Source organism: Heptranchias perlo, chromosome 20 (assembly GCF_035084215.1).
Source record: "Heptranchias perlo isolate sHepPer1 chromosome 20, sHepPer1.hap1, whole genome shotgun sequence".
Lineage (NCBI taxonomy): Eukaryota > Metazoa > Chordata > Chondrichthyes > Hexanchiformes > Hexanchidae > Heptranchias > Heptranchias perlo.
In genome coordinates, this window is record NC_090344.1 from 51,960,564 (window position 1) to 51,976,846 (window position 16,283).

Genomic DNA, 16,283 nt, shown 5'->3' on the forward strand with positions numbered 1-16,283 from the left:
TGTGTGTGTCCCGTTGTCTCTCTCTGTGTGTGTGTCCCGGTGTCTCTCTGTGTGTGTGTGCCCCAGTGTCTCTGTGTGTGTGTGTGCCCCAGTGTCTGTGTGTGTGTGTATGTGTCCTGTTGTGTCTGTGTGTGTGCGTCCCGGTGTCTCCCTGTGTGTGTGTGTCCCCGTGTCTCTGTGTGTGTGTGTGTCCCGGTGTCTCTGTGTGTGTGTGTCCTGTTGTGTCTGTGTGTGTGTGTCCCGGTGTCTCCCTGTGTGTGTGTGTGTCCCGGTGTCTCTCTGTGTGTGTGTGTCCCGGTGTCTCTGTGTGTGTGTGTGTCCCGGTGTCTCTCTGTGTGTGTGTGTGTCCCGGTGTCTCTATCTGTGTGTGTGTGTCCCGGTGTCTCTCTGTGTGTGTGTGTGTCCCGGTGTCTCTGTGTGTGTGTGTGTGTGTCCCGGTGTCTGTGTGTGTGTGTGTCCCGGTGTCTCGGTGTGTGTGTGTCCCGGTGTCTCTGTGTGTGTGTGTCCCGGTGTCTCTGTGTGTGTGTGTCCCGGTGTCTCTCTGTGTGTGTGTCCCGGTGTCTCTCTCTGAGTGTGTGTCCCCGTGTCTCTCTCTGTGTGTGTGTCCCGGTGTCTCTGTGTGTGTGTGTGTCCCGGTGTCTCTGTGTGTGTGTGTCCTGGTGTCTCTGTGTGTGTGTGTGTCCCGGTGTCTCTCTGTGTGTGTCCCGGTGTCTCTCTCTGTGTGTGGCCCGGTGTCTCTCTGTGTGTGTGTGTCCCGGTGTCTCTGTGTGTGTGTGTGTCCCAGTGTCTCTGTGTGTGTGTGTCCCGGTGTCTCTGTGTGTGTGTGTCCCGGTGTCTCTGTGTGTGTGTGTCCCGGTGTCTCTGTGTGTGTGTGTGTCCCGGTGTCTCTGTGTGTGTGTGTGTCCCGGTGTCTCTGTGTGTGTGTGTGTCCCGGTGTCTCTGTGTGTGTGTGTCCCGGTGTCTCTGTGTGTGTGTGTGTCCCGGTGTCTCTCTGTGTGTGTGTCCTGGTGTCTCTGTGTGTGTGCTGTTGTGTCTGTGTGTGTGTGTGTCCCGGTGTCTCCCTGTGTGTGTGTGTGTGTCCAGGTGTCTGTGTGTGTGTGTGTGTCCCGGTGTCTCTCTGTGTGTATGTCCATGTGTCTCTCTGTGTGTGTGTGTCCCGGTGTCTCTGTGTGTGTGTGTGTCCCGGTGTCTCTGTGTGTGTGTGTGTCCCGGTGTCTCTGTGTGTGTGTGTGTGTCCCGGTGTCTCTCTGTGTGTGTCCCGGTGTCTCTCTGTGTGTGTGTGTCCTGGTGTCTCTGTGTGTGTGTGTGTCCCGGTGTCTCTCTGTGTGTGTCCCGGTGTCTCTCTGTGTGTGTGTCCCGGTGTCTCTGTGTGTGTGTGTCCCGGTGTCTCTGTGTGTGTGTGTGCCCCAGTGTCTCTCTGTGTGTGTGTGTGTCCTGTTGTGTGTGTGTCCTGGTGTCTCTGTGTATGTGTGTGTGTGTGTGTCCCGGTGTCTCTGTGTGTGTGTGTGTGTCCCGGTGTCTCTGTGTGTGTGTGTGTCCCGGTGTCTCTCTCTGTGTGTGTGTCCCGGTGTCTCTGTGTGTGTGTGTGTGTCCCGGTGGCTCTCTGTGTGTGTGTGTCCCGGTGGCTCTGTGTGTGTGTGTGTGTCCCGGTGTCTCTGTGTGTGTGTGTGTCCCGGTGTCTCTCTGTGTGTGTGTGTCCCAGTGTCTCTGTGTGTGTGTGTCCTGGTGTCTCTGTGTGTGTGTGTGTCCCAGTGTCTCTGTGTGTGTGTGTGTCCCAGTGTCTCTCTGTGTGTGTCCCGGTGTCTCTCTCTGTGTGTGGCCCGGTGTCTCTCTCTGTGTGTGTGTCCCGGTGTTTCTCTCTGTGTCTGTGTCCCGGTGTCTCTCTGTGTGTGTGTGTCCCGGTGTCTCTCTGTGTGTGTGTGTCCCGGTGTCTCTCTCTGTGTGTGTGTCCCGGTGTCTCTGTGTGTGTGTGTGTCACGGTGTCTCTGTGTGTGTGTGTGTCCCGGTGTCTCTCTGTGTGTGTGTGTCCCGGTGTCTCTGTGTGTGTGTGTGTCCCGGTGTCACTGTGTGTGTGTGTGTCCCGGTGTCTCTCTGTGTGTGTGTGTCCCGGTGTCTCTGTGTGTGTGTGTGTCCCGGTGTCTCTCTGTGTGTGTGTCCTGGTGTCTCTGTGTGTGTGTGTCCCGGTGTCTCTGTGTGTGTGTCCCGGTGTCTCTCTGTGTGTGTGTCCCGTTGTCTCTCTGTGTGTGTGTGTCCCGGTGTCTCTCTGTGTGTGTGTCCCGGTGTCTCTCTGTGTGTGTGTGCCCCAGTGTCTGTGTGTGTGTGTATGTGTCCTGTTGTGTCTGTGTGTGTGTGTCCCAGTGTCTCCCTGTGTGTGTGTGTCCTGGTGTCTCTGTGTGTGTGTGTGTCCCGGTGTCTGTGTGTGTGTGTGTGTCCCGGTGTCTCTGTGTGTGTGTGTCCTGTTGTGTCTGTGTGTGTGTGTCCCGGTGTCTCTCTGTGTGTGTCCCGGTGTCTCTCTCTGTGTGTGGCGCGGTGTCTCTCTCTGTGTGTGTGTCCCGGTGTCTCTCTCTGTGTGTGTGTCCCGGTGTCTCTCTCTGTGTGTGTGTGTCCCGGTGTCTCTCTCTGTGTGTGTGTGTCCCGGTGTCTCTCTGTGTGTGTGTGTCCCGGTGTCTCTGTGTGTGTGTGTGTCCCGGTGTCTCTGTGTGTGTGTGTCCTGGTGTCTGTGTGTGTGTGTGTGTCCCGGTGTCTCTCCGTGTGTGTCCCGGTGTCTCTCTGTGTGTGTGTCCTGGTGTCTCTCTGTGTGTGTGTCCTGGTGTCTCTGTGTGTGTGTGTGTCCCAGTGTCTCTCTGTGTGTGTCCCGGTGTCTCTCTGTGTGTGTGTCCTGGTGTCTCTGTGTGTGTGTGTGTCCCGGTGTCTCTCTGTGTGTGTCCCGGTGTCTCTCTGTGTGTGTGTCCCGGTGTCTCTCTGTGTGTGTGTCCCGGTGTCTCTGTGTGTGTGTGTCCCGGTGTCTCTGTGTGTGTGTGTCCCGGTGTCTCTCTGTGTGTATGTCCCGGTGTCTCTGTGTGTGTGTGTCCCGGTGTCTCTCTGTGTGTGTGTCCCGGTGTCTCTCTGTGTGTGTGTGCCCCAGTGTCTGTGTGTGTGTGTATGTGTCCTGTTGTGTCTGTGTGTGTGTGTCCCAGTGTCTCCCTGTGTGTGTGTGTCCCGGTGTCTCTGTGTGTGTGTGTGTCCCGGTGTCTCTGTGTGTGTGTGTCCTGTTGTGTCTGTGTGTGTGTGTCCCGGTGTCTCTCTGTGTGTGTCCCGGTGTCTCTCTCTGTGTGTGGCGCGGTGTCTCTCTGTGTGTGTGTGTCCCGGTGTCTCTCTCTGTGTGTGTGTCCCGGTGTCTCTCTCTGTGTGTGTGTGTCCCGGTGTCTCTGTGTGTGTGTGTGTCCCGGTGTCTCTCTGTGTGTGTGTGTCCCGGTGTCTCTGTGTGTGTGTGTGTCCCGGTGTCTCTGTGTGTGTGTGTCCTGGTGTCTGTGTGTGTGTGTGTGTCCCGGTGTCTCTCTGTGTGTGTCCCGGTGTCTCTCTGTGTGTGTGTCCTGGTGTCTCTGTGTGTGTGTGTGTGTCCCAGTGTCTCTCTGTGTGTGTCCCGGTGTCTCTCTGTGTGTGTGTCCTGGTGTCTCTGTGTGTGTGTGTGTCCCGGTGTCTCTCTGTGTGTGTCCCGGTGTCTCTCTGTGTGTGTGTCCCGGTGTCTCTCTGTGTGTGTGTCCCGGTGTCTCTGTGTGTGTGTGTCCCGGTGTCTCTCTGTGTGCATGTCCCGGTGTCTCTGTGTGTGTGTGTCCCGGTGTCTCTGTGTGTGTGTGTCCCGGTGTCTCTGTGTGTGTGTGCCCCACTGTCTGTCTGTGTGTGTGTGTGTGTCCTGTTGTGTCTGTGTGTGTGTGTCCCGGTGTCTCCCTGTGTGTGTGTGTCCTGGTGTCTCTGTGTGTGTGTGTGTCCCGGTGTCTCTGTGTGTGTGTGTGTCCCGGTGTCTCTGTGTGTGTGTGTCCTGTTGTGTCTGTGTGTGTGTGTCCCGGTGTCTCTCTGTGTGTGTCCCGGTGTCTCTCTCTGTGTGTGGCCCGGTGTCTCTCTCTGTGTGTGTGTCCCGGTGTCTCTCTCTGTGTGTGTGTCCCGGTGTCTCTCTCTGTGCGTGTGTCCCGGTGTCTCTCTGTGTGTGTGTGTCCCGGTGTCTCTCTCTGTGTGTGTGTCCCGGTGTCTCTGTGTGTGTGTGTCCCGGTGTCTCTGTGTGTGTGTGTGTGTGTCCCGGTGTCTCTCTGTGTGTGTGTCCCGGTGTCTCTGTGTGTGTGTGTGTCCTGGTGTCTCTGTGTGTCTGTGTGTCCCGGTGTCTCTCTGTGTGTATGTCCCGGTGTCTCTGTGTGTGTGTGTCCCGGTGTCTCTGTGTGTGTGTGTCCCGGTGTCTCTGTGTGTGTGTGTGCCCCACTGTCTGTGTGTGTGTGTGTGTGTGTCCTGTTGTGTCTGTGTGTGTGTGTCCCGGTGTCTCCCTGTGTGTGTGTGTCCTGGTGTCTCTCTGTGTGTGTGTGTCCTGGTGTCTCTCTGTGTGTGTGTGTCCTGGTGTCTCTGTGTGTGTGTGTCCCGGTGTCTCTCTGTGTGTGTGCCCCAGTGTCTCTGTGTGTGTGTGTGTGTCCTGTTGTGTCTGTGCGTGTGTGTCCCGGTGTCTCCCTGTGTGTGTGTGTCCTGGTGTCTCTGTGTGTGTGTGTGTCCCGGTGTCTCTGTGTGTGTGTGTCCTGTTGTGTCTGTGTGTGTGTGTCCCGGTGTCTCCCTGTGTGTGTGTGTCCCGGTGTCTCTGTGTGTGTGTGTGTGTCCCGGTGTCTCTCTCTGTGTGTGTGACCCGGTGTCTCTCTGTGTGTGTGTGTCCCGGTGTCTCTCTCTGTGTGTGTGTGTCCCGGTGTCTCTCTCTGTGTGTGCGTGTCCCGGTGTCTCTCTCTCTCTGTGTGTCCCGGTGTCTCTCTCTCTGTGTGTGTCCCGGTGTCTCTCTCTGTGTGTGTGTGTGTCACGGTGTCTCTCTGTGTGTGTGTGTCCCGGTGTCTCTGTGTGTGTGTGTGTCCCGGTGTCTCTCTGTGTGTGCGTCCTGGTGTCTCTGTGTGTGTGTGTGTCCCAGTGTCTCTCTCTCTGTGTGTGTCCCGGTGTCTCTCTCTGTGTGTGTGTCCCGGTGTCTCTCTCTGTGTGTGTGTCCCGGTGTCTCTGTGTGTGTGTGTCCCGGTGTCTCTCTGTGTGTGTGTGTCCCGGTGCCTCTCTGTGTGTGTGTCCCGGTGTCTCTGTGTGTGTGTGTGTCCTGGTGTCTCTGTGTGTGTGTGTGTCCCGGTGTCTCTGTGTGTGTGTGTGTGTCCGGGTTACTCTGTGTGTGTGTGTGTCCCGGTGTCTCTGTGTGTGTGTGTCCTGGTGTCTCTGTGTGTGTGTGTGTCCCGGTGTCTCTCTGTGTGTGTCCGGTGTCTCTGTGTGTGTGTGTGTCCCGGTGTCTCTCTGTGTGTGTCCCGGTGTCTCTCTGTGTGTGTGTCCTGGTGTCTCTGTGTGTGTGTGTGTCCCGGTGTCTCTCTGTGTGTGTCCCGGTGTCTCTCTGTGTGTGTGTCCCGGTGTCTCTGTGTGTGTGTGTCCCGGTGTCTCTTTGTGTGTGTGTGCCCCAGTGTCTCTGTGTGTGTGTGTGTGTATCCTGTTGTGTCTGTGTGTGTGTGTCCCGGTGTCTCCCTGTGTGTGTGTGTCCTGGTGTCTGTGTGTGTGTGTGTGTCCCGGTGTCTCTCTGTGTGTGTGTCCCGGTGTCTCTCTGTGTGTGCGTCCCGGTGTCTCTCTGTGTGTGCGTCCCGGTGTCTCTGTGTGTGTGTGTGCCCCAGTGTCTCTGTGTGTGTGTGTGTGTGTCCTGTTGCGTCTGTGTGTGTGTGTCCCGGTGTCTCCCTGTGTGTGTGTGTCCTGGTGTCTCTGTGTGTGTGTGTGTCCCGGTGTCTCTGTGTGTGTGTGTCCTGTTGTGTCTGTGTGTGTATGTCCCGGTGTCTCCCTGTGTGTGTGTGTCCCCGTGTCTCTCTGTGTGTGTGTCCCGGTGTCTCTCTCTGTGTGTGTGTCCCGGTGTCTCTCTCTGTGTGTGTGTGTCCCGGTGTCTCTCTGTGTGTGTGTGTCCCGGTGTCTCTCTGTGTGTGTGTGTCCCAGTGTCTCTCTCTGTGTGTGTGTCCCAGTGTCTCTCTCTGTGTGTGTGTGTCCCGGTGTCTCTCTGTGTGTGTGTGTCCCGGTGTCTCTCTGTGTGTGTGTGTCCCGGTGTCTCTCTGTGTGTGTGTGTCCCGGTGTCTCTCTGTGTGTGTGCGTCCTGGTGTCTCTGTGTGTGTGTGTGTCCCAGTGTCTCTCTGTGTGTGTCCCGGTGTCTCGCTCTGTGTGTGGCCCGGTGTCTCTCTCTGTGTGTGTGTCCCGGTGTCTCTCTCTGTGTGTGTGTCCCGGTGTCTCTCTCTGTGTGTGTGTGTGTCCCGGTGTCTCTGTGTGTGTGTGTGTGTGTGTCCCGGTGTCTCTCTCTGTGTGTGTGTCCCGGTGTCTCTGTGTGTGTGTGTGTCCTGGTGTCTCTGTGTGTGTGTGTCCCGGTGTCTCTCTCTCTGTGTGTGTCCCGGTGTCTCTGTGTGTGTGTGTGTCCCGGTGTCTCTGTGTGTGTGTGTGTCCCGGTGTCTCTGTGTGTGTGTGTGTCCCGGTGTCTCTGTGTGTGTGTGTGTCCCGGTGTCTCTGTGTGTGTGTGTGTCCCGGTGTCTCTGTGTGTCCCGGTGTCTCTGTGTGTGTGTGTGTCCCGGTTTCTCTGTGTGTGTGTGTGTGTGTGTCCTGGTGTCTCTGTGTGTGTGTCCCGGTGTCTCTCTGTGTGTGTGTCCCGTTGTCTCTCTGTGTGTGTGTGCCGTTGTCTCTCTGTGTGTGTGTGTCCCATTGTCTCTCTGTGTGTGTGTGTCCCGGTGTCTCTCTGTGTGTGTGTCCCGGTGTCTCTGTGTGTGTGTGTGCCCCAGTGTCTGTGTGTGTGTGTATGTGTCCTGTTGTGTCTGTGTGTGTGTGTCCCGGTGTCTCCCTGTGTGTGTGTGTCCTGGTGTCTCTGTGTGTGTGTGTGTCCCGGTTTCTCTGTGTGTGTGTGTCCTGTTGTGTCTGTGTGTGTGTGTCCCGGTGTCTCTCGGTGTGTGTGTGTGTCCCGGTGTCTCTCTGTGTGTGTGTGTCCCGGTGTCTCTCTCTGTGTGTGTGTGTGTCCCGGTGTCTCTCTCTCTGTGTGTGTGTCCCGGTGTCTCTGTGTGTGTGTGTGTGTCCCGGTGTCTCTGTGTGTGTGTGTGTGTCCCGGTGTCTCTGTGTGTGTGTGTGTGTCCCGGTGTCTCTCTCTGTGTGTGTGTCCCGGTGTCTCTGTGTGTGTGTGTCCCGGTGTCTCTCTGTGTGTTTGTGTCCCGGTGTCTCTCTGTGTGTGTGTGTCCCGGTGTCTCTCTCTCTGTGTGTGTCCCGGTGTCTCTGTGTGTGTGTGTCCCGGTGTCTCTGTGTGTGTGTGTGTGTGTGTCCCGGTGTCTCTCTGTGTGTGTGTCCCGGTGTCTCTCTGTGTGTGTGTGTCCTGGTGTCTCTGTGTGTCTGTGTGTCCCGGTATCTCTCTGTGTGTGTCCCGGTGTCTCTCTGTGTGTGTGTCCCGGTGTCTCTCTGTGTGTGTGTCCCGGTGTCTCTGTGTGTGTGTGTCCCGGTGTCTCTCTGTGTGTATGTCCCGGTGTCTCTGTGTGTGTGTGTCCCGGTGTCTCTGTGTGTGTGTGTCCCGGTGTCTCTGTGTGTGTGTGTGCCCCACTGTCTGTGTGTGTGTGTGTGTGTGTATCCTGTTGTGTCTGTGTGTGTGTGTCCCGGTGTCTCCCTGTGTGTGTGTGTCCTGGTGTCTCTCTGTGTGTGTGTGTCCTGGTGTCTCTGTGTGTGTGTGTCCCGGTGTCTCTCTGTGTGTGCGTCCCGGTGTCTCTCTGTGTGTGCGTCCCGGTGTCTCTTTGTGTGTGTGTGCCCCAGTGTCTCTGTGTGTGTGTGTGTGTCCTGTTGTGTCTGTGTGTGTGTGTCCCGGTGTCTCCCTGTGTGTGTGTGTCCCGGTGTCTCTGTGTGTGTGTGTCCTGTTGTGTCTGTGTGTGTGTGTCCCGGTGTCTCCCTGTGTGTGTGTGTCCCGGTGTCTCTGTGTGTGTGTGTGTGTCCCGGTGTCTCTCTCTGTGTGTGTGACCCGGTGTCTCTCTGTGTGTGTGTGTCCCGGTGTCTCTCTCTGTGTGTGTGTGTCCCGGTGTCTCTCTCTGTGTGTGCGTGTCCCGGTGTTTCTCTCTCTCTGTGTGTCCCGGTGTCTCTCTCTCTGTGTGTGTCCCGGTGTCTCTCTGTGTGTGTGTGTGTGTCACGGTGTCTCTCTGTGTGTGTGTGTCCCGGTGTCTCTGTGTGTGTGTGTGTCCCGGTGTCTCTCTGTGTGTGCGTCCTGGTGTCTCTGTGTTTGTGTGTGTCCCAGTGTCTCTCTCTCTGTGTGTGTCCCGGTGTCTCTCTCTGTGTGTGTGTCCCGGTGTCTCTCTCTGTGTGTGTGTCCCGGTGTCTCTGTGTGTGTGTGTCCCGGTGTCTCTCTGTGTGTGTGTGTCCCGGTGCCTCTCTGTGTGTGTGTCCCGGTGTCTCTGTGTGTGTGTGTGTCCTGGTGTCTCTGCGTGTGTGTGTGTCCTGGTGTCTCTGTGTGTGTGTGTGTGTCCGGGTGTCTCTGTGTGTGTGTGTGTCCCGGTGTCTCTGTGTGTGTGTGTCCTGGTGTCTCTGTGTGTGTGTGTGTCCCGGTGTCTCTCTGTGTGTGTCCGGTGTCTCTGTGTGTGTGTGTGTCCCGGTGTCTCTCTGTGTGTGTCCCGGTGTCTCTCTGTGTGTGTGTCCTGGTGTCTCTGTGTGTGTGTGTGTCCCGGTGTCTCTCTGTGTGTGTCCCGGTGTCTCTCTGTGTGTGTGTCCCGGTGTCTCTGTGTGTGTGTGTCCCGGTGTCTCTTTGTGTGTGTGTGCCCCAGTGTCTCTGTGTGTGTGTGTGTGTATCCTGTTGTGTCTGTGTGTGTGTGTCCCGGTGTCTCCCTGTGTGTGTGTGTCCTGGTGTCTGTGTGTGTGTGTGTGTCCCGGTGTCTCTCTGTGTGTGTGTCCCGGTGTCTCTCTGTGTGTGCGTCCCGGTGTCTCTCTGTGTGTGCGTCCCGGTGTCTCTCTGTGTGTGCGTCCCGGTGTCTCTGTGTGTGTGTGTGCCCCAGTGTCTCTGTGTGTGTGTGTGTGTGTCCTGTTGCGTCTGTGTGTGTGTGTCCCGGTGTCTCCCTGTGTGTGTGTGTCCTGGTGTCTCTGTGTGTGTGTGTGTCCCGGTGTCTCTGTGTGTGTGTGTCCTGTTGTGTCTGTGTGTGTATGTCCCGGTGTCTCCCTGTGTGTGTGTGTCCCCGTGTCTCTCTGTGTGTGTGTGTCCCGGTGTCTCTCTCTGTGTGTGTGTCCCGGTGTCTCTCTCTGTGTGTGTGTGTCCCGGTGTCTCTCTGTGTGTGTGTGTCCCGGTGTCTCTCTGTGTGTGTGTGTCCCGGTGTCTCTCTGTGTGTGTGTGTCCCGGTGTCTCTCTGTGTGTGTGCGTCCTGGTGTCTCTGTGTGTGTGTGTGTCCCAGTGTCTCTCTGTGTGTGTCCCGGTGTCTCGCTCTGTGTGTGGCCCGGTGTCTCTCTCTGTGTGTGTGTCCCGGTGTCTCTCTCTGTGTGTGTGTCCCGGTGTCTCTCTCTGTGTGTGTGTGTGTCCCGGTGTCTCCGTGTGTGTGTGTGTGTGTGTGTCCCGGTGTCTCTCTCTGTGTGTGTGTCCCGGTGTCTCTGTGTGTGTGTGTGTCCTGGTGTCTCTGTGTGTGTGTGTCCCGGTGTCTCTCTCTCTGTGTGTGTCCCGGTGTCTCTCTGTGTGTGTGTGTCCCGGTGTCTCTGTGTGTGTGTGTGTCCCGGTGTCTCTGTGTGTGTGTGTGTCCCGGTGTCTCTGTGTGTGTGTGTGTCCCGGTGTCTCTGTGTGTCCCGGTGTCTCTGTGTGTGTGTGTGTGTCCCGGTTTCTCTGTGTGTGTGTGTGTGTGTGTGTCCTGGTGTCTCTGTGTGTGTGTCCCGGTGTCTCTCTGTGTGTGTGTCCCGTTGTCTCTCTGTGTGTGTGTGCCGTTGTCTCTCTGTGTGTGTGTGTCCCATTGTCTCTCTGTGTGTGTGTGTCCCGGTGTCTCTCTGTGTGTGTGTCCCGGTGTCTCTGTGTGTGTGTGTGCCCCAGTGTCTGTGTGTGTGTGTATGTGTCCTGTTGTGTCTGTGTGTGTGTGTCCCGGTGTCTCCCTGTGTGTGTGTGTCCTGGTGTCTCTGTGTGTGTGTGTGTCCCGGTGTCTCTGTGTGTGTGTGTCCTGTTGTGTCTGTGTGTGTGTGTCCCGGTGTCTCCCTGTGTGTGTGTGTCCCGGTGTCTCTGTGTGTGTGTGTGTCCCGGTGTCTCTCGGTGTGTGTGTGTGTCCCGGTGTCTCTCTGTGTGTGTGTGTCCCGGTGTCTCTCTCTGTGTGTGTGTGTCCCGGTGTCTCTCTCTCTGTGTGTGTGTCCCGGTGTCTCTGTGTGTGTGTGTGTGTCCCGGTGTCTCTGTGTGTGTGTGTGTGTGTCCCGGTGTCTCTGTGTGTGTGTGTGTGTCCCGGTGTCTCTCTCTGTGTGTGTGTCCCGGTGTCTCTGTGTGTGTGTGTCCCGGTGTCTCTCTGCGTGTGTGTGTCCCGGTGTCTCTCTGTGTGTGTGTGTGTCCCGGTGTCTCTGTGTGTGTGTGTGTGTCCCGGTGTCTCTCTGTGTGTGTGTGTCCCGGTGTCTCTGTGTGTGTGTGTGTGTCCCGGTGTCTCTGTGTGTGTGTGTGTGTCCCGGTGTCTCTCTGTGTGTGTGTCCTGGTGTCTCTGTGTGTGTGTGTGTCCCGGTGTCTCTCTGTGTGTGTCCCGGTGTCTCTCTCTGTGTGTGGCCCGGTGTCTCTCTCTGTGTGTGTGTCCCGGTGTCTCTCTGTGTGTGTGTGTCCCGGTGTCTCTGTGTGTGTGTGTCCCGGTGTCTCTCTGTGTGTGTGTCCCGGTGTCTCTCTCTGTGTGTGTGTCCCGGTGTCTCTGTGTGTGTGTGTCCCGGTGTCTCTCTGTCTGTGTGTGTGTCCCGGTGTCTCTCTCTGTGTGTGTGTCCCGGTGTCTCTGTGTGTGTGTGTCCTGGTGTCTCTGTGTGTGTGTGTGTCCCGGTGTCTCTCTGTGTGTGTCCCGGTGTCTCTCTCTGTGTGTGGCCCGGTGTCTCTCTCTGTGTGTGTGTCCCGGTGTCTCTCTGTGTGTGTGTGTCCCGGTGTCTCTGTGTGTGTGTGTCCCGGTGTCTCTGTGTGTGTGTGTCCCGGTGTCTCTCTCTGTGTGTGTGTCCTGGTGTCTCTCTGTGTGTGTGTCCCGGTGTCTCTCTGTGTGTGTGTGTCCCGGTGTCTCTCTCTGTGTGTGTGTCCCGGTGTCTCTCTCTGTGTGTGTGCCCCGGTGTCTCTCTCTCTGTGTGTGTGTCCCGGTGTCTCTGTGTGTGTGCGTCCCGGTGTCTCTCTCTCTCTCTGTGTCCCGGTGTCTCTCTCTGTGTGTGTGTGTCCCGGTGTCTCTCTGTGTGTGTGTGTCCCGGTGTCTCTGTGTGTGTGTGTCCTGGTGTCTCTGTGTGTGTGTGTGTCCCGGTGTCTCTCTGTGTGTGTCCCGGTGTCTCTCTGTGTGTGTGTCCTGGTGTCTCTGTGTGTGTGTGTCCCGGTGTCTCTCTGTGTGTGTCCCGGTGTCTCTCTCTGTGTGTCCCGGTCTCTCTCTCTCTGTGTGTCCCGGTGTCTCTGTGTGTGTGTGTCCCGGTGTCTCTGTGTGTGTGTGTCCTGCTGTCTCTGTGTGTGTGTGTGTGTGCCCCAGTGTCTCTGTGTGTGTGTGTGTGTGTCCTGTTGTGTCTGTGTGTGTGTGTCCCGGTGTCTCTCTCTCTCTCTGTGTGTCCCGGTGTCTCTCTCTGTGTGTGTGTGTCCCGGTGTCTCTCTGTGTGTGTGTGTCCCGGTGTCTCTCTGTGTGTGTGTGTCCCGGTGTCTGTGTGTGTGTGTGTGTCCCGGTGTCTGTGTGTGTGTGTGTGTCCCGGTGTCTCTCTGTGTGTGTGTCCTGGTGTCTGTGTGTGTGTGTGTGTTCCGGTGTCTCTCTGTGTGTGTCCCGGTGTCTCTCTGTGTGTGTGTGTCCCGGTGTCTCTCTGTGTGTGTGTGTCCCGGTGTCTCTGTGTGTGTGTGTGTCCCGGTGTCTCTCTGTGTGTGTGTCCCGGTGTCTCTCTGTGTGTGTGTCCCGGTGTCTCTGTGTGTGTGTGTGTCCCGGTGTCTCTCTCTGTGTGTGTGTCCCGGTGTCTCTCTGTGTGTGTCCCGGTGTCTCTCTGTGTGTGTGTGTCCCGGTGTCTCTGTGTGTGTGTGTGTCCCGGTGTCTCTGTGTGTGTGTGTGTGTGTGTGCCCCAGTGTCTCTGTGTGTGTGTGTGTGTCCTGTTGTGTCTGTGTGTGTGTGTCCCGGTGTCTCTCTCTCTCTCTGTGTGTCCCGGTGTCTCTCTCTGTGTGTGTGTGTCCCGGTGTCTCTCTGTGTGTGTGTGTCCCGGTGTCTCTCTGTGTGTGTGTGTCCCGGTGTCTGTGTGTGTGTGTGTGTCCCGGTGTCTGTGTGTGTGTGTGTGTCCCGGTGTCTCTCTGTGTGTGTGTCCTGGTGTCTGTGTGTGTGTGTGTGTCCCGGTGTCTCTCTGTGTGTGTCCCGGTGTCTCTCTGTGTGTGTGTGTCCCGGTGTCTCTCTGTGTGTGTGTGTCCCGGTGTCTCTGTGTGTGTGTGTGTCCCGGTGTCTCTCTGTGTGTGTGTCCCGGTGTCTCTCTGTGTGTGTGTCCCGGTGTCTCTGTGTGTGTGTGTGTCCCGGTGTCTCTCTCTGTGTGTGTGTCCCGGTGTCTCTCTGTGTGTGTCCCGGTGTCTCTCTGTGTGTGTGTGTCCCGGTGTCTCTGTGTGTGTGTGTGTCCCGGTGTCTCTGTGTGTGTGTGTGTGTGCCCCAGTGTCTCTGTGTGTGTGTGTGTGTCCTGTTGTGTCTGTGTGTGTGTGTCCCGGTGTCTCTCTCTCTCTCTGTGTGTCCCGGTGTCTCTCTCTGTGTGTGTGTGTCCCGGTGTCTCTCTGTGTGTGTGTGTCCCGGTGTCTCTCTGTGTGTGTGTGTCCCGGTGTCTGTGTGTGTGTGTGTGTGTCCCGGTGTCTGTGTGTGTGTGTGTGTCCCGGTGTCTCTCTGTGTGTGTGTCCTGGTGTCTGTGTGTGTGTGTGTGTCCCGGTGTCTCTCTGTGTGTGTCCCGGTGTCTCTCTGTGTGTGTGTGTCCCGGTGTCTCTGTGTGTGTGTGTGTCCCGGTGTCTCTGTGTGTGTGTGTGTCCCGGTGTGTCTCTGTGTGTGTGTCCCGGTGTCTCTCTGTGTGTGTGTCCCGGTGTCTCTGTGTGTGTGTGTGTCCCGGTGTCTCTCTCTGTGTGTGTGTCCCGGTGTCTCTCTGTGTGTGTCCCGGTGTCTCTCTGTGTGTGTGTGTCCCGGTGTCTCTGTGTGTGTGTGTGTCCCGGTGTCTCTGTGTGTGTGTGTCCCGGTGTCTCTGTGTGTGTGTGTCCGTGTGTGTGTCTCTGTGTGTGTCCGTGTGTGTCCCGGTGTCTCTGTGTGTGTGTGTCCGTGTGTGTGTCCTGGTGTCTCTGTGTGTGTGCGCCCCAGTGTCTCTCTGTGTGTCCGTGAGTGTGTGCCCCCGGTGTCTCTGTGTGTGTCCGTGTGTGTCCCGGTGTCTCTGTGTGTGTCCGTGTGTGTCCCGGTGTCTCTGTGTGTGTCCGTGTGTGTCCCGGTGTCTCTGTGTGTGTGTGTCCGTGTGTGTGTCCTGTTGTGTCCGTGTGTGTGTCCCGGTGTCTCTGTGCGTTGGGCTGCAGTGAGGTGAGATGGCGGATTGCACACAATGTACAACCTGGCATGATTCTTGTGCTCCTAATGTTGCATGGGGACAATTTGGGTCTCTCTCCCGCACTGTTTTTTTGGCAGTAATGAAATCAAAAATGCTTTTTAAAAAAATCAATTTCTACCACCTTTTTGCTGCCTGCTGGAGTCTGGGCCTTGAATTCGGCGACCAGGGCTCCCAGCTGAAACAGGCAAGATTTGCAAATCGGGGTCTGTGATGAAGATTGGACCCTGATGCCATTTTAAAGTCAAAACAGGTGGTGCCCACACTCCACACTCCCGCCCACTGACATCAAGCGGCCAAACTAACCTCCCTTCAGGGGATCCCTGGAGGCCCCTTCGAAAAGGCCAAGATTCATGTTTGTGGAGGAATTGTTTTTCGGGGAGTGGGGGAGGAAGGTTGAGCACCATTGCTCTTCCTGCTCCTCCACAAAATCCCTCCTGACTGCTGTCCGACCCCCCCCCCCCCCCCTTTACTGTTCCTCTGCCAGTTCGGATTGGTGGATGGGCTGTCAGCGTTCTCTCCCCATCCCCCCACCCCATTGGTGCTGGAAACTCACCATCTCTGTGCAAATTAAACTCAACCATGAAAACGGTTTGGGTACCTTGCTGCTGGCATGGGGCGGGCATTCTGGCCACCGCCCCCGCCCTCCTGCCCAACGTATGCCCTCAAAGTGCGACTACCCTGAATGCAGTTCGATGGCCAAAAGCTGATCTTCCAGAACAAAATAAATGTAGGAAATTATTCCAGGTGCTCATTTTCCAATGCTTGGACACCAAGTTTATTTTATTCAATGCTGAATTGGCATCCAAGATCACAAGCAGCACAGCTGTGACTCGCACAGCTGCATCTGTGCTTTATCAGTAGGGCTTCAGTTCAGCGAGGCAGTGGGAAATTGCACTGTCCCAACAGTAGTTGGAAGGTTTTTGGGTGCGACCCCTCACAAAGTGGGCAGCACCGCATGCAACATCCTCATACACAACATGGTGTGTCACCTACACCTGCTCCCTTCAGAAATGGAAAACCAATTTCACTTGTCAGAAGACTTTGCCCGAAGTTTAGCAGAGAGGGGGGAGGGAGGGGGTTTGGAGCTAACTTACTGTGTACTTTTGGAGTAACAGGGTAGGGTGACGTGGCTGATGTCCTGGAGATCGAAAGCGGAGGGCTCTGCAGAAATGGCCTGCCGCTTGGTCCTCTGATGCTCCTGGAGTTGGGCACTGGGCTCGGTCTGGTTCTGCTGGCTGGCCGGCCGCAGGACCGATCGGTATTTATCCAGCTCGGTTTGAAGTTTCTGGATCAGTTCGTCCTTCTGATCCAGTTCCAGCTCCAGTTCGTCGATGAGGGCGTCTCTTTGCCTTAACTCCTCGATCTTCTCCTGCAGGGCGTACTGGAGGTCACGCAATGTCCCCATGTCTCCCGTTAATCTCTCCGCACACACTGAACTCGAGCGGATAGACAGCCTCTTCCCTCTCCTATTTCCCGCAGACGATCCGCTGAGATCCCTCCAGGGTTAAAGCCCAATTACTGAGCATCTCTCCACATTCTCAGCCCGAGATACCTTCAGAGTGCAGCCTCGAACTCCCCTCTCCCTGGAACATTCAAGGTAAACTGGGGAAACCAGATAACTCCCCTTTTAACCCCATTCCCAGATCAACCTTTCTTCTATTTTCAGTTTTTAAACAGACCAAGAGATTTGGACGATTTGCGATCCGAGCTCCGGCGCCCTGCTCAGACCCGTGTCCTTTCCCAGCAGGAATCCAATGGTTTTCTGGAGACGGTCAAACTTCTCAGCGGTTCCCCTTTTGGACGGGGGGTGTGGGGCGGACCCGGAGTTAAACCGGACTGGGGCCGGAGTGAGGACACACACTTTCAAACGGTGCACTCAACTCTGCATCCGCTCCTCCCAAACTCAACACCAATCCTCAATAATAACAGTAGGTAGACAACCAGAAGGGACAGACATTGTCTTGGGTTTGGGAGGGTGGGAGAGATGGTCCGATTATAACAGAGGGGAACAGGTTAATGAACAGGATCACGACTGCATCTTCAGACTTGGTAATAATAACCAAAAGGACTGGGATGTGATTGAAGCGATCTGAGAATGAAGCCGGAGGGTGTTTTCAGAACGCAGTGAAAACTCCAGCCAGCTGGGCACCGGCACCAGCTCCCCTCCAGAGCCTTGCTCCTCCCGCCAGCCGCACACTGAGGTCCAGGAACCAGCTTCAAACACGGTCCCTTCACATCCAAACATCACCACATAGAAAGGACCAACCACATTTAGCCTGGGGGCGGTGGGAGAGTGGCGGTGAGCTGCCTCGCTTTGCTACTTTACAGATTAAACTACATTTATTTGGGTTTTTCAAAGGTGA

The 16,283-nt window shown here is 56.3% G+C and overlaps 1 protein-coding gene across 2 annotated transcripts in view; it reads right to left on the reverse strand.

Moving 5' to 3' along the window:
* LOC137335874 (cGMP-dependent protein kinase 1-like) overlaps positions 1-16,016 on the reverse strand; it is a 146,544-nt gene extending 130,528 nt beyond the window's left edge. For both annotated transcript variants that reach the window (XM_068001372.1, XM_068001371.1), the window contains exon 1: positions 15,015-16,016. In XM_068001372.1, coding sequence (XP_067857473.1) covers positions 15,015-15,325 — 311 coding nt within the window. In that variant the 5' untranslated portion in view covers positions 15,326-16,016. The remainder of the gene's footprint in view (positions 1-15,014) is intronic.
* Positions 16,017-16,283: the final 267 nt, after the last annotated feature.